The sequence below is a fragment of the Rhinoderma darwinii genome, chromosome 7 (genome assembly GCF_050947455.1).
Source record: "Rhinoderma darwinii isolate aRhiDar2 chromosome 7, aRhiDar2.hap1, whole genome shotgun sequence".
Lineage (NCBI taxonomy): Eukaryota > Metazoa > Chordata > Amphibia > Anura > Rhinodermatidae > Rhinoderma > Rhinoderma darwinii.
The window spans coordinates 57195631-57217513 of record NC_134693.1 but is presented as its reverse complement, the minus strand read 5'-3'; the positions used below and the strand labels follow the sequence as shown (position 1 = coordinate 57217513).

General features: G+C 45.1%; 1 protein-coding gene across 2 annotated transcripts in view; it reads left to right on the top strand.

The window, feature by feature from the left end:
• Positions 1-1450: 1450 nt before the first annotated feature.
• The window catches only part of LOC142657900 (complement factor H-related protein 4-like), a 170058-nt gene continuing 149625 nt past the window's right edge, over positions 1451-21883 (top strand). For both annotated transcript variants that reach the window (XM_075833423.1, XM_075833422.1), the window contains exons 1-2: positions 1451-1622; positions 5442-5624. In XM_075833423.1, coding sequence (XP_075689538.1) covers positions 1547-1622; positions 5442-5624 — 259 coding nt within the window. In that variant the 5' untranslated portion in view covers positions 1451-1546. The remainder of the gene's footprint in view (positions 1623-5441; positions 5625-21883) is intronic.

Genomic DNA, 21883 nt, shown 5'->3' with positions numbered 1-21883 from the left:
GCACAGAGGCAGCTGGTTCAGATGATCTGTGTGGGTGTCTGATTGTTGCACCCCACAGATCATTTACTGATAACCTATCTTGTGGATAGGTCAGGGGTATGAAAACCCATGTGGACACAAAACCAGTTGAAAGGGTGAAATTATTTAAAAAAGTGATATCTCACAGTGAGATGTCAGAAGTTTTTTTATCATTGGGGATCTGAGCACTTCGACCCCCACGGATAGCTAAAAAGAAGCTGCATAAACACTTGGGAGAGTGCTGTGACACTTTATTTAGGATTGGCTTTCCTCAGAGTGGTGTATGAGCTCAATATAAAATATATCAGTCCGTACACCGCTCCTGGGAAGGCTAATCATAAACAAAGCGGCCCAGTGCTCACCTATAAGTGATTCTGCCACTTAGTTTTAGCGATTGGTGGGGGTCTCAGTGCTCGTGCCCCCAACAATCAAAACTTCTGACATGTCACTATAACATGTTAAAAGTTTAGCAACAGTTTAGATAAAGGGGTTGTCCATGCATGGATAGGTTTTTCATACTGATAGGTCATCAGCACATGATCGATGAGGGTACGACAGCCGGACCCCGCACCGATCAGCTGTTCTGGCTGCCTCCGAGCATCGGATGTTATGCAGTGGCAGGTTTTGGAAGCAAATGGCTGTGTACACTGAATAGTGGATGTGCTGCAGTACTGCAACTCAACTCCTATTCACTTGAATAGGAGCAGAGCAGCAGTACTGCACAATGACTGACTCCGGCACGGGCTCCCCAAATTGCCCAGAAATCAGCCAATTCCGTAGTACACTGTCTACAGGTACTGAGGACATATTGCAAGCCACAAATAGCTATAAATACTCCAGAAAACAATGCAGAAAAACTAGGGACTCAACAAAAGTCTTTATGCAGTAGAAGCCAGAGAAAATAGTGTCTAGGTGAACATGTGATCTTCTTTTGGTTGTTTTCAGGGGGCTGGGACAAAAAAAACCTGACCAATGAAATTCATCAGTTTTTTTAACGGCCATGAAAAACTGATGTAAAATGGATGTCAAACGGCCATTAAAAACGGACAGACGGACTGGAAATGGATGAAAATTTAGAGACACACTGATGCAAAACGGCCAGCCGTTAAAAATGGATCCATTGGCTTCTATGGGGGCCATCAGCCCGTTAAAACGGCCAAAAATAGGACATGTCCTATTTTTTTACGGCCATTATTCACGGGCCGTTAAGAAAAACAGAACATCATTGTTCTGAAAACGGCGCGTTTATCACGTCGCACGGCCGTTTATCAGATTTTGACAGACAACATGACCTTTATTTAAACAATAAGTACGTTCAAAATGATCAGATTATGAAGCAAAGGTTAGGCAATCTATTTACTTTTGTGGTCTTGCAACATCACTTACTAGGTGGTTTCAATTTCCAGTAAGGGACAATGCTCTTTACCCTGAGATAAATACTCCATTTACCTCACTATTGCAATCATTTGGCCCTGCAGAGAAAAGAAACAAGCTGGAGAATTTACTGCTTTGCTCTGGGTGTCTCAAGATGTCCGCAGTAGTATTCTTCGTTCTGCTTATATCTACAATGTCCTGTCGTGCAGCTCCTGCGAATCTAGAGACTGGTAAGACATTATTTAACTTATGAGTTTTTGTATAAGGCTATGCTCACAGCGCAGTTCTGGTTATTTATTTTTGATCCAAAAAAAAGGATACTAGTTAGTATAAGTTTTTCTTTTAAAATTGGCCCTGATTTTAGTATCCTGTTTCGGCTTAAAAAGAAAGAGCATTAACAACTATACCTTACTGCCCTGTGTGAATCTTAAGGGTATGTTCACACGGCTTATTTTCAGCCGTTTTTCAGGCCGTAAACGCCCCAAAACTCAACTGAAGATACGGAAGCTGAACGCCTCCATATATCTGCCTATTGATTTCAATGGAAAAAACGGCGTTTCGTTCCGACGTGGCATTTTTTTACGCTGCCGTTTGAAAGAATGGCGCGTAAAAAAAAGCCCTGTGATAGAACTGCATGTCACTTCTTCAGACGTTTTTGGAGCCGTTTTTCTTTGGGACAATAGAAAAACAGCTCCAAAAAACGGCTGCAAAAATCGCATCACAAAATATTTGTGGTTTAAAAAATGGCTGAAAATCAGAAGCTGTCTTTTGCCTTGAAAACAGCTCCATAATTTACAGACGTTTTTTGTTTAGCGTGTGAACATACCCTAAAGGCTATGAAAACCTTTAAACTCTTTTTTTCTTTTAAATAAAGCAATGTATAATGGTATTTTAAGCAATATTTAGCAGATTTCCCCTCTGCAAGCTCTATCTCTAATTCTAGCCTAACTGCTATCATGTCTTCTATACTGGGTAGTATCCCATCTTCATATATTTCTATGGACAGGTAGTGAAGTGACACCCCCCACACCTTCTGCAGCTCGTCAATTCTTCTCTGTAACAAGGAATGGACTTTGCTTGACAACAGGGGGTGGACAGAAGATTACAGGAAGGGAGACACCTAGTGGCAGTAAAAGCCCTTTTACACTGGCCAATAATCGGGCAAACGAGCGTTCTCAGAAAGCTTGTTCCCAATAAATGGCCTGTGTAAACAGGGCAACGATCAGCCGATGAACAATTGTATCAAAAATATTATCGTTGTCGTCAGCACATCTCCCTATGTAAGCACGGAGACGTGCTGCCGACATGATAGAAATGTATAGGGATGAGCGATCAGAGTAACGTGCGCTCGTCCCCATACTAGCTCCTTGTGAAAGGTGCAAACGAGAGCCGATCAACAAGCTGTCTTGTTGATCGGCGCTCATTTACATGGCCCTTGTCGTGCTGTCTAAGACCACCCTAACTTCACAAAGAATTTGCATGGATAAAACAACTAAATTCTAACAGTATGTAAGTTGATATATATCTTGTATACTATTAGATCAGCATAAGTTGTTTGAAAAGTTAGTGTCCATTTAAGAGCCCCACAAACTTCTTTTTTTCCACAGTGCATGCTAAGCTTTACTTGGATAAGACCTAGAGACCTTTTTGAAAAAATTAAGAATTTTTGCAGATTTGTTTTGCCTTCTTGGGCTATCTGCCTTTCATTTTGTATTTTTGCTGATTTTATTACCTTTTTACAGATTTTAGTAATTTCTTCGTAGTTTTTAAATGCTTATGCTGGATTCACCCAGTGTTTTGCTATGTGTTTCTCTGGGGTTTTTCGTGGCATTTTTGATGTATCTTAATGTTGCCAGATGTTATATTAAAATCTGTAAAGAAATATAAAATGCACTAAATACAACTGCATTTTGTTTGTGCTATTTTTGAGGCAATTTTGTGGTCAGTGACTTTTTTTCCAAACGTAGCATGCTCTGTAAATGGCGTGTTTTCAGACATTTTTTCATAGGTTTCTCTATAGGACTTCAAAAATGCCAGAAAAAAGCAAGAACAAAATGACACTAAGGCCAGAATCACACACACAGTTTTCATACAGTTTTTGTGGCAGTTTTTGGCTCAGGTTTTTGAGCCAAACACATTAGTGGAACAAAATAAAGGAAATACATTAGACTTTTCTTTGTACCTTTTCGTTCTTTATGGATTCACTTCTGGCTTTGGCTCAAAAAAAAGAAAAGACAAAAACTGCATCAAAACTGTGTGTGTGTGATCCTGGCCTAAATGGGGAAAAAAAAGAGAAAATATATGTGTGTTGGAGGTCTAATATACTTCCTAGCAGTCTGTTTTCCACTGGTGGCTGGTTTGTGGCCATGTGATTGATTGAATTAAAAAAAATTGTGGGGCAGATTTTCTATTGGTGTTGCTCCAGAATTTTGGCTTAAACTGCGCCTTCTATTTGGCGCAAATCATTTTGACAAATTTATTAATGCAATGTGACAAAAAGAACAGATGACACATCCGACCAAGAGCTGTGGTTAACATGATTACAGTACGGGACAGTTGTCCTGCAGCAAGGCAGGGACTCCTAGCGTCGTACATAAGTATGATGCTAGGAGCCCGGCTCCTTGCACTGTGTTCGGTCCGGGACTTGCGGCCGAAATACGTCCGTCAATTACGGACGTAATTAGTGTGTGTGCACATACCCTTAGAGTATGGTAACACAGGGTGGATACACAACGTAAAAATACACAGAGTATCCTCCCTGGATGCCAGTTTTTCGGCCAGAATATCTGCTCTGCAAAACATCAGGTAAAAAAAAAGCTTATACTTACCATAGTGTCGCATGCCTCTGATGTCCTTCAGTACTTGGATGATGTTTCCAATTTGGTAAATATAAGATTTTTTTTCTGAGTTACGATTTTTGCGGCAAAAGCACAGCATTTCGTCACAAAAAACACAACATCTACTATTTGTTGCGGGTCTTACCTCCCCATTGAATTCAATGGGGAAAACCAGCGATTCCGCAACATAAATTGACATGCTGCGGATTGCAAAACCCCATGTCAATTTATGAACGTTTTCGGCGAGTTTTTGCGCAGCGTGTGGATACGATTTGTTAAAATCTCATCTACTTTGCTGCCAATGTAATACACTGGGTATTTTCCGCAATTAAATCCTACTGCACAGATTTGCGGATAGCGTAGTCGACTACGCTATTGTTTCTGCAAAACAAACGGAAACCTTGCAGGACGGAAACATACAAAAACCAATTGCAATGGAGGCATTACTATTGAAATCAATGGTAATTCAGAAGGAAGCTATTGTTTCCGTTTGGCTTTCCGTTCATTAGTTCCTCCAACGGAAAGGTCGAACGGAACCCATGAACGGAAGCACGACACTGATGTGAACACAGCCTTACTTGACAGCTGATAAGTCATGCCTGAAGAATCCTGCAGGTGGTAAAGCAATGTTGACAAATCATAAAGTTAAAGTATATGTTAAAGAGGCTCTGTCACCACATTATAAGTGCCCTATCTTGTACATAATGTGATCGGCGCTGTAATGTAGATTATAGCAGTGTTATTTATTTAGAAAAACGATCATTTTTGACAGAGTTATGACCTATATTAGCCTTATGCTAATGGTTTTTTAATGAACAACTGGGCGTGTTTTACTTTTTGGCCAAGTGGGCGTTGTACAGAGGAGTGTATGACGCTGACCAATCAGTGACCAATCAGCTTGATAAACTTCTCCCCATTCATTTACACAGCACATAGCGATATAGATATATCACTATGTGCAGCCACATAAACACACTATATCGTTACTGCAGCATCCTGATAATGAATATACATTACCTCCCGCCAGGACGTGATGTGCATTCAGAAGCCTGACACTTCTGTATCGTCTGTGTGATATTTACAGCAAGGCAAGGCACTTATAATGTGGTGACAGAGCCTCTTTTACAAAGAGAAAACAAATTATAAAATTCTTCATTTAGTTATGCAATTATTATATTCAGTAAGCACATTTGTCTCATGTTTCTTTTTCAGAAATTGGTGAGCAGTGTGGTCCACCACCAACTGTACAGTCTGGAGACACCGTGCAAATTAGAAAACATAACTATAAATCTGGTGAATCTGTGGAATTTAGATGCCCAGAATATTATATTCTGAAGGGAAACAGGATTGTGAGATGTTTGAATGGCGCCTGGGATGAAGCACCAGTTTGTCTAGGTATGTTCATTGTACTTCATCACAATGTGTACACAAACAACATAAAGGTAATAAAATCATATTACTATTAGGGTTATGATAAGATTAGTAGTACATGCACAAAGGGAAAATTCTTTCTATATTGTTCTGTAGTACTCATTGCCTAGATTCTCGAGCTTTTCTTGAATTTCTGATGTTATGAAAATATTTAAAGTATAGCTAAATGTTCGACAAACTTCTGACATGTCATAGTGACATGTCAGACGTGTGTATTGGTGGGGATCCGAGCACGGAGGCCCCCACCAATCGCTAGAACGAAGCAGCTGAAGCGTTCGTGTGAGCGCTCAGCTGCTTTGTTTCTGTTCGCCTTTTTCCGGAAAGCCAATGTATCGGAGTACGGACTCATAGACTTTCTATTGAGTCCGTACACTGATACATTTATTTCCGGAAAAAGCCGAACAGACACGAAGCAGCTGAGCGCTCACACGAGTGCTTCAGCTGCTTTGTTCTAGCGATTGGTGGGGGTCTCGGTGCTTGGATCCCCACCAATACAAACTTCTGATACATTTATTTCCGGAAAAAGCCGAACAGACACGAAGCAGCTGAGCGCTCACACGAGTGCTTCAGCTGCTTTGTTCTAGCGATTGGTGGGGGTCTCGGTGCTTGGATCCCCACCAATACAAACTTCTGACATGTCACTTTAACATGTCAAAAGTTTGTAGAACGTTTAGCTGCACTTTAAATTAATTTTAAAGCTATTTTTTTTTAATGTATAAGATAACAGCATACAGATGAAGCAGAGCTGAATTTGTATTTTTTTGTGTGCGCCTTGATAACTCAATAACTTAAAGGGGTATTCCCATCTCTTTAATCCATTTCTAAATTGACAGCCAACCTAAAAAATATACAGTACTGTGCAAAAGTTTTAGGCAATTGTGGAAAAAGGCTGCAAAGTAAGAATGCTTTGAAAAAAAAGAGATGTGTTAATAGTTTTTTGTATCGATGAACAAAATACAAGGTGAATGAGTAGAAGAGAAATCTAAATCAAATCAATATTTGGTGTGACCACCCTCTGCCTTCAAAATAGCATCAATTCTTTCAGGTACACTTGCACAAAGTCACAAAGGTGATAATAATCATCATTTTCATATGTAGGTTGAAACACAATCATTAACTGTAAGAGAAACAGTTGTGTAGGAGGCTTAAAACTGGGTGAGGAACAGCCAAACCCTGCTACAAAGGCGAGGTTGTGGAAGACAGGTTAGTGTCACAGGTCCATCATGGCAAGACTGAGCATAGCAACAAGACACAAGGTAGTTATACTGCATCAGCAAGGTCTGTCCCATGCAAAGTTTTGAAAACAGACTGGGGTTTCAAGATGTGGTGTTCAAGCTGTTTTGAAGAAGCACAAAAACAGGCAACGTTGAGGATGCAGTGGTCGGCCAAGGAAGCTTAGAGCAGCAGATCAAAGACACATCATGCTTACTTCCCTTTGAAATCGGAAGATGTCCAGCAGTGCCATCAGCTCGGAACTGGCAGAAACCAGTTGGACCCAGATATACCCATTATCTCTTTGGGGAAGTCTTGCCAGAAGTGGAAGCAATACCTTTGACAAAGAAACAAAACCAAGCAATTCAACATAGGAAGAAAACATAGGAACTGGTGTGTAGAAAAATGTCAGCAGGTGCTCTGTACAGATTCAACTTTTAAATATTTGGCTGTAACAGAAGGCAGTTTGTTCGCCGAATGGCAGTACAATAATGAGTGTCTGCAGGCAACAGTAAAGCATAGTGGGGGTTCCTTGCACCTTTGGGTCTGCATTTCAGAAAATGGAGTTGGGGATTTGGTCAGGATTAATGGTTTCCTCAATGCTGATAAATGCAGGAAGAAACATCCATCATGCAATATCATCAGGGAGGCGTCTGATTGGCTCTAAATTTATTTTGCAGCAGGACAATGACCCCAAACATACAGCCAATGTCATTAAGAACTATCTTCAGCCTATCTTTCAGGGCGTTCGACAGACCCAACCTAAACTGGCACCTTAAGGCAGGGTCATTCCACCCAGAAGCTACGCACCACTTCCTAAAGTCAGAGCAATACTCCTCAACAGGTCTCTTACCCTGACGTAAGGTCACCAGCTGACTCTCGGCAAAAGCAGTCTTGTCAGTCTCGTCATAGATGAGTCCGGGAGCAGAAAAGAAAAGATCAACGGAGGAAAGTTCAGGGGCGTCAGGAGCCAAGGAGAAGGCCCATTCTTGGGGCCCTTCCTGGAGCCGGGACATAATTATACCCACCCGCTGGCTCTCAGAACCTGAGGAGAGGGGCTTTAAACGAAAATAGAGCCTACAACTCTCCCGAAAGGAGAGAAAAGTCTTCCGGTCCCCTGAGAACCGGTTGGGCAACTTGAGGTGGGGCTCAAGAGGTGAGGGGGACTACCATGGTAGCATCAGGCTGGTTGACTCTCTGAGCCAGGACCTGGACCTGTAGGGAGAGACCCGGCATTTGCTGAGCCAGGGTCTCAAGGGGGTCCATAGTGGTGTCAGGGACAAGGGTAGACTAGGTATGGGCTTGTGATTATGTAATGACAGGGGTGGGGAGACAGACAAGTGAGCCCTAATCTACACACCACTCAGTCCCTGCCTACATGCAACGACCCGCCCTAGGCGACGGGGTACAACTGGGCGACGGTCCCTACGCTCAATAAGTGCACGACAGACAAACAGACAAGGGTACACAAAGCTAGGGGAAGAAAGGGGCAGTTGCCCACGGCAACACCGTGAGCAACAAGAGAAGTGAACAAGCCGAGTCAAACCAGGAGTGTACGAGGTGCCAAACGCAGAGCAGAAGAGTAGTAAACAAGCCGAGTCAAACCAGGAGTGTACGAGGTACCAAACGCAGAGCAGGAGAGTAGTCAGCAAGCCGGGGTCAATATGAAGCAAGGACAATGGTACAAGAAGCTGCAGCAGGGCCAGGAAACCAAACGAGAAGAATCACAAGCAAAGGAGGAACAGGAAAGGCAGGTATAAATAGACAGAGGGCGGGAGCTAGCTCCGTCTGGCCAGGCTGTGATAGGTTCTCCCACTCCTAAGCCTGCCACCCTGAGTGGTGGAAGATGGAGTCAGTCTCACAGACATAGAAGCAGGTGCAGACTGATTATCTATGGGCGTTAACCCCGAAGCTGTGCCTGGCAGATCCTTTACACTACCGCTACGATTAAGCTTCCACATACCTCTACTCGCCCGTTCCAGATCCGTAATGGCACACGACAGGGTTGCCCCCTTTCACCATTGCTCTTTCTATTGAACCTCTGGCTGCCCTCCATACGATCTCATCCAGACATTACAGGCGTCAGAGTCCGAGATAAAGAGTTTAAATTGTCCCTTTTTGCAGACAATATTTTGCTTACCCTCACGCATTTACACACCACTCTCTCTAACTTCCATGCTCTTTTGCGAGATTTTGTACGTCTTTCTGGGTATAAGATTAACACCAGTAAGACTGAGGCCCTTCCATTGCATGTCTCCCCTGACTTCTTGAAAAGACTGCAGGCCAATTTTTCATATCGCTGGCAAACTCACTCCCTTAGCTATTTGGGGGTCCAGTTGATGCCCGCTTATCATTCACTGTATGCTTCCAATTTCCCTCCTTTGTACAGGAATATACATGGCTTGTTAGACAAATGGCTAAAATTGCCTCTCTCTCTCTTTGGCCGTATTTCTGCGGTCAAAATGACTGTGCTACCAAAATTACTCTATTTATTTGAAACACTTCCTATTCCTGTCCCCATGAGGGACTTGAAGGCCATACAGGCAGCTCTGTTGCGTTTCATATGGGCGCTAAAGAGACATCGTGTTGCTAAGTCGTTTATGATGGCTGACAGGGAGTCAGGGGGCCTAGCGGTTCCGAACATCTTCTATTACTATTGGGCTTCCCACTTGAGGCGTATTCCAGCCTGGTCGATGCTTCCAGACTACACCAAATGGATTGAGATTGAAAAATTATAGCTAGCCCCTACGCATCCGAATTCGCTGTTATGGAATAACCCATACTCTCCTCCTCCAGCTCTCCTGTTAGGCCCCATGTGCCACACTCGCGATGTCTGGAAGACCTGCTCCAGGCGGTTCCTGCTTAGTTCCAAACACTCCCCCATGTCATCGTTTCTATATCACCCACACTTTCCTGATGGCCAGACGGCTCCATTATCTAGACCATGGTTTACCAGAGGCCTTTTTTATTTTGCTGACATAGTGGATCACATTACCCGAAAGATACAGCCCTTTGACTGGCTTCAAGACAAATTCTCCCTGCCTGTTCAAAGCAAATTTCACTACATACTCATCCTGCACTATTCCAACTCCCTTTTCCGGGGTCAACCGGTATCCATTCCTACTTCATTCAAGAGAATATATAGACTGGGCACCTCCACCAAAGGGCTTATATCTGCCATCTACCACGTCTTACAAAACCCCACACCTGACTGTCCACCCAGGCACGCTTACAAGCAGCGATGGGAGGTATATCTGGGAAGGCCGTTCTTAGCTGCTACATGGAAAACAATTTGGAGAAGGGCTGCTAAAACGTCAGTGTGCACTATATATAGGGAGAACCAATATAAAGTGATGATGCACTGGTACCATACTCCCGAATTCCTACACCATTTGAATCCCACTATTCCGTCCACGTCCTGGAGATGTCAGACTGCCAAAGGGTCGCTATTTCATATATTTTGGGCCTGTCCTGATATACAACCCTTTTGGGATGAGTTAAAAACCTAATCTCTGAAACCCTTCAAGTGGATATAACGCTAGACCCCCTTTCATATATGCTGAATGTTTTCCCCTCTCCGTTAGGGAAGCACACGCTGGCACGCCTACACATCTTAACAGCTGCCATGTGCCTCATAGCTCGGTCCTGGAAACAATCTAATCCCCCAACCCTAGCGGATTTATATTCTAGAATTAAGGATATTAGATGCTTGGAACATCTTACAGCAGTGATTCTTGACAAATTAGATGATTTCCTGGACATTTGGGATGCATGAGATGTATTCTCCCTTACATGTCATTTGTAATCATTGGTGATCCTCATCAGCACATCCCCTGATCAAAAGAGCTGACTTAGAATCTTTCCACTTCCCTCCCCTCATTTTGGGTATTATGTCCTGTCTTTTTGTCTTCTATGTTGTGTGTTGTGCTGTTGTATTAAGGTATATTTTCTTTTGCTGCGTTCCCGCCTGATATGCTACTGTTCTTCACATATTTAATGCGCTTCTCTTACGCTGTAATGTGATGCTGGCTATCCTCTGCTAATGTGCCAACTATGCATGTCTTGCTGGTTTTCATTATTGTGCTGAATTTGCTTGACTCAAATAAGTCGAGTCACTTCTCCCCTTATGTAAATCTACCCTCCCAAAGCAGACACTGAAACAGAGTTGGATTTTAATGGCCACAGCAGCCGTTTATTATTTAAATAACAATAAATTTAAATACCATAACTTTTGAATCCCCAAAAAAGGGGATTCATCATAACATGAAATAACCCACTGCGACCCTATCAGGGTCATAACATTATAAACCAACCAGAATGACAGGGGCAAGTCCTTGAAGCCACCGATACTTAATTTTGGCCATCTGCCCACAAATACCTTACCCCCAGCCGTAACCCGGCCCGGGGGCACCAATTACCTTTTTGCAGATGACCACCATATATATATATAACCCAGCTTTCAAAAGTGGTAACACCCTAAGAAGCCGACAAATTGGGGGTGCATCCCGTGATGCATTCCCCCCCACCACTTTTTACGACCTACTTCAAGGACACCCCCCCCCCCGCCAAAGCGAAACAGGCCTTGACCACCTCACGCCTGCGAGCTTCTCCACACTCCCACCGCTCGCTCAATTCCATCAGTCAACGCCAGACTCCACATATCCATCCCCACATCATTGAGATGCACACCATCCTCTCTCCAATACCTGCCTGTCCCAGCCTCCAGGTCCCAGTGGCACACCGCAACCCCACCATTACCCGCCACAAAACTCGATATAGCCCTGTTAGCCTTAATGCGAGCCTTGTTAATCTTTTCCACCGAACGAGCCATCCGCCAGCTCTTCCTAGGGACCATCTCAGACCACACCGTCACCAACTTCGGATAAGTTGCCCATAAACAAAGCAAATCATGCTTGACATCCCTTACTAACTCCCTGAAAGGGCGCAGGCCCAAATCGTTGCCTCCCACATGCAACACCAGCACCTCAGGTGCCCTATCAAGCAATACAAAATTATAAAACTCCGGCAACACCCTGTTCCATGTCATTCCCCGTATACCCATCCACCGCAAGACCGCCGCCTCCCGCGGAATCCTGAGCTGTCGACCGTCCGGCCATACATCCGCGCGAAGGGCACCCCAGTACACAAAGGAGTGTCCCATAATCCACTCCATACATGAGTCACAGCCTGCAAAACAAATGGAGAACATACACGCACCACCACTCGTTGCTGCGCAAAATTATTACTCAGGCGGAACGCACACACCCGGAACATGTTACACAATACCATATCACAACATGTGCAAGCGAACATAAGAACGGAAACGCGCACACTCCCAGCGCCCTATCCGCCGCACGCCTACCTCATCCAAACCCCATCTCACCGCCTCCGTCGCTGCCCCTATCCGGAAAGAATGAGACGAATACTGCTCCGCCTGCACCCCGCTAGCCACCAGACATTTTCTGAAAACCGAGATGAACTGATACCGCGACAAAAACTTGCCATCCGCATGCCGCAGCAACGGCGCATCCGAGAGATCTAAGCCCTCTAAGTACTCCTTGAGACACAACACTGGACAACCCGGATTTCCGGTGACCGCAAACAAAACCACCCGACGTCCTACCCCCCTCTGATCCGTTTTCGACCGTCGCAGCACTATCTCCACCCTGTCTTCATACAAATCGACATTATCCTGCAGCAACCCCCCCCCCCCCCGCTTTTACCGAACTAGGCGAAACCACTTCCCCCACCCGAAAAGCTCCGAAGAAGGCTAACGCGAAAGCCAACCGAAAAAGCTTGCTCTCGTGCTCTGAATGACACACCTGCCACACCACCACCTCCAATGAACACAACAATTGAAAAGACACGGGACGCCTCCTATCCCTCACAACTACACCCCGTCTCAACCCCCTCAATGCCTGGCCCACCAAGAAACGCTTCGTGATGTCCACTAATCCCCGTAATTTACAACCGAAAGCAATGGCCGCCATGAAGCGATTAACCTTAGCGACCGTGCAACCCCGGGCAAACGCGTCTCCCAACCAAAACAACAAAGCCACCACCCTATCCTCATCAGAGCACACATCACCCAACAATCTCACCCACTCTTCCCATTGCCTCCATCCAGCAGAATAAGATGACCACGTAGCGCTGGCCAACGACCTTTTTATCAATGCACCTGCCGCCCGGATACCAGCTCCCACAGATGACTGGGACATTCCACAACCGTTAACTCCGCGTCCGGGACCAGCTGACGGAAACGATCCCACTGCGAGCGAGAAAGCGCATCAGCAATACAATTCTCCGCCCCAGGAACATGCACCGCCACCACCCACGCATTTAAACTCAAACAAGCAAGCACCAACTGACGCAACAAGCGAACCACTGGAGGGGACGACGCCGACGTATTATTTATAGCCATCACCACCCCAGATTATCGCAATGAAAACGCACTTTCTTATCCCGGAACCTGTCTCCCCAAATGGTGACTGGCACCACGATGGGAAACAGTTCGAGTAGGGCCAAGTTACGTGTCAAACCCGTCTCTACCCACTCAACCGGCCATTTTCCTGCGCACCACTGCCCTTTGAAGAACGCTCCGAACCCCACCGCCCCGGACGCATCAGTGAACAATTCCAAATCAAAGCTATCCAGCGCCAGTGACATCCACAGCGAGCGACCGTTATACTGTGCCAGATAATGGAGCCAGACCCGCAAATCCTCCCTGTGCTCTGCCGTCATACGAATGAAATGGTGGGGCTCCCCCACCCCCGCCATCGCCGCTGCCAACCGCCGACAAAACACCCTGCCCATCGGCATGATGCGGCAAGCAAAGTTCAACTTCCCCAATAAGGACTGCAATTCCCGTAGTGTAACTTTCTTAATCCGACACGCTCGCTCCACTACTAACCGCAGATCCCCCAACTTATCCTCAGGCAATCTGCACTCCATTGCCACAGAATCTATTGTAATTCCCAAAAAACAAATGGTCGTCACTGGACCTTCAGTTTTTTCCACAGCCAAGGGGACCCCGAACTCCCGCGACACCCAGTTGACCGCCTCAAGTAAATTCGCGCAAACCCCCGAATGCGCCGGGCGAACACACAAGAAATCGTCGAGGTAGTGAATAACCGATTCCACCCCAGCGACCTCCCTAACTACCCATTCCAAAAAATAACTAAAAACCTCAAAGTATGCGCACTACAACGAGCAACCCATGGGAAGGCACCGATCGATGTAGTAACCCCCTTCCCAGTAACACCCCAGCAACCGCTGGCTGTCCGGGTGGAACGGCAATAAACGGAACACAGCTTGAATATCGTTTTTTGCCATCAGAGCTCCTCTTCCGTAACCTCGTACTAACGCTACCACCGCATCAAACGACGTGTAGACCACGGAACAGAGATCTGGGTCAATGCCATCATTAACCGACGCCCCTTTTGGGAAGGACAAATGCTGAATGAGCCTAAATTTGTTACCTTCCCGTTTCGGAACCACTCCTAACGGTGACACCACCAAACCCGGAACTGGGATCGTGCTAAAAGGGCCCGCCATTCTGCCCAGATCAATCTCCTTCCTAAGTTTCTCCGAGACTACACCCGCCTGCTGATATGTCAAAACCAGAACTAAAACCTAAACTAATCAACCGCGCCCCCTCCTTGTTAGGGTATCTACTTAGAAAGGGGGCCATCTTTATGAGCTTCACCGGAGTCTCCCCCATGACCAGCCGCACCGCTAACTCCCCCCTGTCGTTTCCCCTTTTTCGTTTAAATTTGTCTTTATTAAAATTTCGATGTCGTATCATATACAAACATTTCAGATTCATCTTGTATAGTTACATCCGATTTTTTAGACATCTTACAAAGAAACATACACAACATTATATAACAAACGTACATACTTTCAACAACAATAAAATCACTGTGGAACTAATGCATCACCTTTGAAATTGTCATGTTGAGTCCATGCCTTCCATATAGCCGAAAAAGAGTCGACTGTATTTGCACCATAAGCAATGATCTTCTCATATATGTATGTGGTATTCAATAGTGAAAACACCTCCTCAATAACCGGAACCCTCTCACTCCTCCAGTGTCGGGTTATAACTAATTTGGCAAGAAGTAAAATCTTGCATGTCAAAACTCTATATTGTGCCGGTATATTCTGGGTACCTATAAACAGTAATGCCAATTGAGGTATGGCAGTGAGATTGTATTTTAATACATCAGATATCAGTTGGAAAATGTCTTCCCAATATGGCTTCAGTATAGGACAACTCCACAAGGTATGGTATAGAGACCCTCTGCATCCACAATTTCTCCAACAAGTGGAAGGGGTATTCGGATACATACTGTGTAATCGGTCAGGTGTAAAATACCATCTCAACATAGTTTTCATAGCTGCCTCGAGGTGCGAGCTACATCTGAAAGATTTATGAATTAAAGTTAAGGCGTCTGTCCATTCCTTTTCAGTGAAAGTGACACCTATCTCTCTTTCCCATACTCTAAAGGGATATGCTTTCTTAAAATTTTGATGGTCATTTAGTAAATTATAGATTGGCTTTAGGCCTTTAGAGCCTTTCTGAAATATATGAAATATCTGAGAATTGTATCTAATTGGGTCAATGTTGGTGCTAGACAAAAAATGTCTTATTTGTAAATATTTATAGAACTCACTTCGATGCAGAGAGAATCCATCCGATAATTCTGTAAAAGACTTGAGGAGATTATTGTCATATAAATCTGCCAATGAACCAATCCCATGTTTCACCCATAAATTGACATTTAGCTCTGGTATAGCAGCACTCATCGTTTCCAAAGGTACATATGATCTTGGTAACCCCATGTTTACATCCGAGTTTTTATGGAAATACGTCCAGCATATTAGTGATGACCTCGTGAAAGGGGAGATCTGAATAGGTTCTTTAATATTCCAAAGGTTAGCTATCAAGAGCGCTTTCAAATTAATAGGAGCCGATAAAACATTTTCAATATGTACCCAGTGTTTAGTAGTGTCGAGGTGCCACCAATATTTCAATTGCGAAACCTGACATGCCATAAAATAATCGTAAACATCAGGTACCCCCAAGCCACCTTTCTTCTTATCTTTAGTGAGTAATTTATATGAAATTCGTGGCTTGCGGTTAGCCCATATGAACGAAGAAACAACCCGACGTATGGAAGTAAAGAAGGACCTCGGAACTTCAATTGGGAGTGTTCTAAATATATAGAGGAGTCTTGGTAGTAGAAGCATTTTAAAAGCCGCTATTCTGCCAACCCACGAAACTTCAAATGCTGATAACCGACATGCTTCAGTGGAGACAACCTCTAGGATTGGCAAATAGTTAGCTTTATATAGTTTTTGGTATGAGGTAGTTAATGTGATTCCCAAGTATTGTATACCCTCTGACTGCCAATCCAAAGGGAATTTCTGTTTTAAAATGGATAGACGATCAGGAGTAATGTGAAAAGGGAGTATCTGTGATTTCTGCGCGTTCAGTTTATACCCTGAGATATCTCCGAATTCTTTAATGATATCAAGAGTTCTTTTTAACGATACTTCCGGGTCCTTCATAGTAAGTATAACATCATCTGCATATAGTGATATAACATGTGTACGATCTCCAATTCTTATACCCTTTATGCAACTATCTTCCCGTATAACCTGCGCCAGGGGTTCAATAGATAAGACAAAAATGAGAGGGGATAAGGGGCATCCTTGCCTGGTGCCATTAGTAATACTGAAATCTTCCGACAGTGAGCCATTTGTAAATACCCTGGCTGAGGGATCTGAATATAAAGCTTGAATTGCGGATAAAATTTGTCCCGAAAATCCCATCTGCTTCAACACGGAAAAGGCATACATCCAATTGATGCGGTCGAAAGCCTTTTCGGCGTCGAGCGAAAGCAGAATAGCAGGTATCTCTCGAGTAGCTAGGTAGTTAGTGATGTTTAATATCCTCCTAGTGTTATCAGTAGCTTGCCTACCTTTTATAAAACCCACTTGGTCCTCCTTAATCAGATTCGGTAGTATTGGGGCCAATCTAGTTGCTAGCAGTTTAGCATATATCTTCAGATCAGTATTTAACAGGGAAATAGGCCGAAAGTTCTGAGGGACATCCGGGCTCTTTCCCGGCTTAGGGAGGGTGACTATCAATGCGGATTGATTTTCTTTGGGGAATCTGCCATATATACTCGCTTCTTGATATGTCTGTCTAAGATGTTCAATAAGAATATTTTGGAAGGTTCGATAATATTCGTTCGTTAATCCATCAGGACCTGGTGATTTCCCCAAGGGGAGTTTTTTAATTACAGTCAAGATCTCCGCGTCCGTTATGGGACAATTAAGGATGGACAGCTGATCTACATTCAATGTAGGGAGATTCATAGATTGCAAGAATTTCTGAACGTTTTCCTCCGTCATTTGGAGAGAATCAGAGTTCTCCTTTAAATTGTAAAGCGCCTCATAATAAGTCTTAAATTTGTTAGCAATTTCCCTTGGATCATATATCTTTCCATTCGTTCCCTCTGTCAGAAGAAATGGAATTCTAGCTTTCATATGCTGTCTTTTAAGTCTAGAGGCCAGTAATTTACCCGCTTTATTATTTTGAGAGTAATAGTGAGAGTTAGTCTTCCTAACCCTCTTCTCATATTTCTGTAGCAAGCACTCTCTTAATTGATGTCTAAGATCCATGAGTTTCTTAGCATGATCCGGGGTTTGTCTGGTTTTATTTAGCATTTCTAGCTGTTTGATGTTATCTATAAGATCTATTTTTTGTTTCGCCTGTTCCCTCCTGTCCCTATGTCCAAGTTTAATGAACGTTCCCCTGATATATGCCTTGTGAGCATTCCATAAAATGTCTGCTTTAGTAACTGAAGGGGCATTTAAACTAAAAAATTCCTGAAGATCCCTCTCTATCGTAGCTTTATATATAGGATTAGAGATCAAATATGGATTACAACGCCAAAGATATGTGTCTGGAGCTTGATGTTTTTCTTCTATGTGGAGTGTAATGGCCGCATGGTCCGACCATGTGATAGTTTCAATGGTAGAAGCTTTAGCCCTGAACAATAATGCTCTATCCACCAGAAACATGTCCAATCTAGAATAACTATTATGGACCGTAGAAAAATACGAGTAATCCCTCTCTGTGCTGTGTAGAGCACGCCAGGCATCATATAATTCCACTTTCCACAAACTCTCACCCAATGAGTTGGGCTGTCTCCTCACACTAGAGGTAGTATCCAAACTTGTGTCCGCTATTGTGTTGAAATCACCACATATGAGGATATTTCCTTGTTTTATTTTAGATACCAGGCGCATTACCTTATTAAAGAATCGAATTTGTCCCTTGTTTGGAGCATAAACCGACACCAATGTATATGTGACATTATTAATAGAACACACCAAAATGATATATCGTCCTGCCGTATCTATTTTCTCCTGGATAATTTGGAACGCAATGGTATTTTTTACCGCTATGAGAACCCCTCTAGATTTAGAGGAATAATGCGACTGGTATATTACTGGGAAATTAGGGTGTTTGATCCTATCCGCATCCTTCTGAATAATGTGCGTTTCCTGCACGCAGAGGACATCACATGATAACCCCTTAGCTTCTGCCCACATATATGCTCTCTTTTGCGGACTATTAAGCCCTTTCACATTAAGGGATGCAATTCGTAGTACCATTAGGACATGTCAATACGTGCATAATAATCTTTTGGCTATTCATATTTATGCTTATGTCACCTGGTGACCGACTACTACCCTCCTCACTATACCACATTGCATTTACAGCCATAAATGAGAGATTTGTTAATGCATCATTCCACATATTAACTAACATAGAAAAATAAACAAACATATATAGAACCATGCTGATATACCAGCAGTAAAACAAAATTTTGTTAAACCATAACAGCATTCTAGCTGTCTTATACAAAAAGGGGGTTAGAACAGTCTGTGAGTATCCTCAAGACTCAGTAGAACCATCCTGAGGAAGCACCTGAGATATAGCGAAAGTACTTCAACGGTGTGGATGTTTTGAAGAGCCCGCTTTGTGCCATCCATCCACGATACGCTTAGGTGATGTTGCTTGTGGGATACTTTTTGATGAAAGCGGAATCTTCCATTGGTGCAATAGAGCCGAGCCTTCTTCCATCGATCTGATGATGTGTAGATTATTATTTCGGTTAATGAGTAGACGAACCGGGAAGCCCCATTTATACAATATTTTCTGATCCCTCAACGCAGAAGTGATGGGAGATAGTTGGCGTCTTAGTTGTAATGTTGCAGCCGATAAATCAGTATAGAGAGTAACCATCTGATAAGGCTCCGGCAGGCGATTAATCTTTCTAGCCGCGTACATCAGGTTTTCCTTCGTTTGAAAAAAATGAACGCGGACCAATACATCTCTCGGGATATGTTCCCCCAGGTGCCTAGGTCGTGGCACCCGGTGTGCTCTGTCGATAGTCAAGTCCTGCGAAGTGCAATCAGGCAGTAAGCTTTTTGCCAGAGACTGTATATATAAGGTCAAATTTTGTGGCATGACCGACTCTGGGATACCTCGAAACTTCACATTGTTACGCCTAGATCTATCCTCCAAGTCGGCAACTTTAGCACGCAACTGCTGAACTTCCGTTTCAAGGCCATAATGAGCGTCTATCAGATCATTGTGTGAAGTAGCAAACGACCCCATTTTAGTTTCCACGTGGTTGACTCTAGTCTCCACTTCTTGTAAAGATGTTGAAATAGGGTGTAAAAGGTTAGCAAACCCTGTTTGCAAAGATTGGCGCAAGGCCTGTAACATATTTTTCATAGTAGCTTCTGTGACCGCCATATTAGAAGCCGGTAAAACATCAAACCCGTCAGGGAGCTCATGTGCCATAGATAGCAGCGGCGGGGATATATCTCTCACCTGTGTCAGAGGGACGTCTTGTAGCTGCATCCTCGGTCTCCGTGACTCAGGACTGCACGGCCGAGGAGATGAAGAGGCTGATGGGTTCCCATCTTGTGGACGGCGTCTGTCGACCCCCTGCTGACCTGTAGTGGTTTCCTCGTCTCCGGATGGATGTCGGTCTGATCCTCCTCTGACACAGGGAAGCAAGACTGGAGTTTTCGGTCCAGGAGGTAAGGATGTACTCCTCCTACCGTGCACCTCGTCTCCTTCTCCTCTCCGCTCTGCATACTCCATTTCCGGCTCTGAATTCAAGGACTCCGCTCGGGATTCTTCTCCGGCGCCATTTTGGATTTTGCCCGAAGTCGCGGGAAAGAAGAAATCTAATAGTTTCTCCGGTTTCTTCAGTATTCTTTTTCTCCTCGGCATCTTAAGAAAGTATTAAGCCGGGTGTAGGTAGAAAAGAAAAAAGCTTAATACCGTTGAAAGTCGCTTTAGTTGCTTAGTGGTTCAGGAGCTAAGCACTCACACAGCCAGCCCGTTCAGCAGTCAGGCCACGCCCCTCGTTTCCCCTTTTTAAAACATTTTGACGCTCCATGCGACTGCCCGCTGCAGGGTGAACACACATGTTTGAATTTACACGCGGCTCCAAATTTACACTGCCCCTCGTTGAACTGCCAACACGTTCCAAATTTGGAACCTGAGGCCGGACTATTCCCGCCGGAAGTTCCTGCTGCGTTCCCACTCCCAGGAAAGGACTGCCCTTGCTTATAAAGTGCCGTCACCTTCAAACATAAGGCTATGTCCTTATGATCCCACCGTATATTCGGCCGCACCGCCTTCCTCTGCCGAAACTGTTCGTCGTAACGAAGTCAAGCCTGTCCCCCATAAACCCGATGCGCCTCCCCCACCGCGTCCAAGTAACAGAATAAGCCGGAACAATTTTCTGGCGCCTTTTCTCCAATAACACTCGCCAAAATTGCAAAAGCCTGCATCCAATTGACGAATGTTTTTGGAATCAACCTGTACCGTCTCTTTTCCTCCTCATCCTTTTTGGTTTAATCCCGCTTCACCTTATCCAAATTAAACTTCTCCAGCGGAAGCAACGAAAAAATCTCCACGTACTCATCTTTCCAAATCTTTTCTTTAACTTCCTGCTTCAAATGCGCCCCTAACGGGCCCTCATAACATACGTACACCTCCCCGCGCGCGATCATCCAGCCGCACCCTATCTACCTCTTTTGGCGAGTCTGTTTGAACCGCCACCGCCACCGCTGCCCCCGCGGCTAACCCCCCTCCGGATTGCATAACCGGGGCGCTACCAACACTGCCCCCCCCACACCGTGGCCGGCGCCACGCCTGCCTGTTCCTGGGAAGGGAAACCGCGTAGCCGCCCCACCAACGCCTTTAAACAACCCACTAACTCCGTCAAACTATCCCCCCCTGCGCCCGCCTGTAACCCCGGGGCCCTTGACTCCGCCGCGACGTTAGCCGACGCTACACCCTCTACACCGATACCCAACATCAATAAAGCTGGAAAAGGTAACGTAGGTGTCAACTCACCAGGCTGCCCAGGGGCTGTGAACCCGTCAGCCGGACCCCCATGTCCACGTGCAGAGGCCCGCCGCTCACCGTTCTCCAATGCTCCGGACTCCCTCTGGCGCTGTCCGCATTGGCAGTGTGTGCACGGGGAATTCCAAGTTCCATCCGAGAAAAGGGGGGGCGACATCGCATCGTCCGTCTGGCCGAGCTCCAGCTCCTGCCGCAGCCGTCCTCCTGAACCAGCCTCCCGCTGTTCCGTCCCTGGCACTCTCACCACCGACCTCATCCTGCGCCCTCCGCTCCTGTCCACATCCACCGCCCACTCGTTGCTGCCATCAGCCGACCCTCCGGCTGGCACATCGCCGTGCAGGGTCGCCGTTGTCCTTTCACCACGTACCGAAGGAGGGGGTGTGGCCGGAAGTGAAGGCCTCGTCTTCCTCGTCGCTGCCGCCGGGCGCTGCCGCGTTTTGGGATTCCTCCCAGGACCAGACGGGAGGGAAGCGGCAGGCCGCCCTGGTGTCTGGCCTGAAGGGTCCACCGAGGGGCTCCTCTTGCGCCGCCGCGCCCGTGG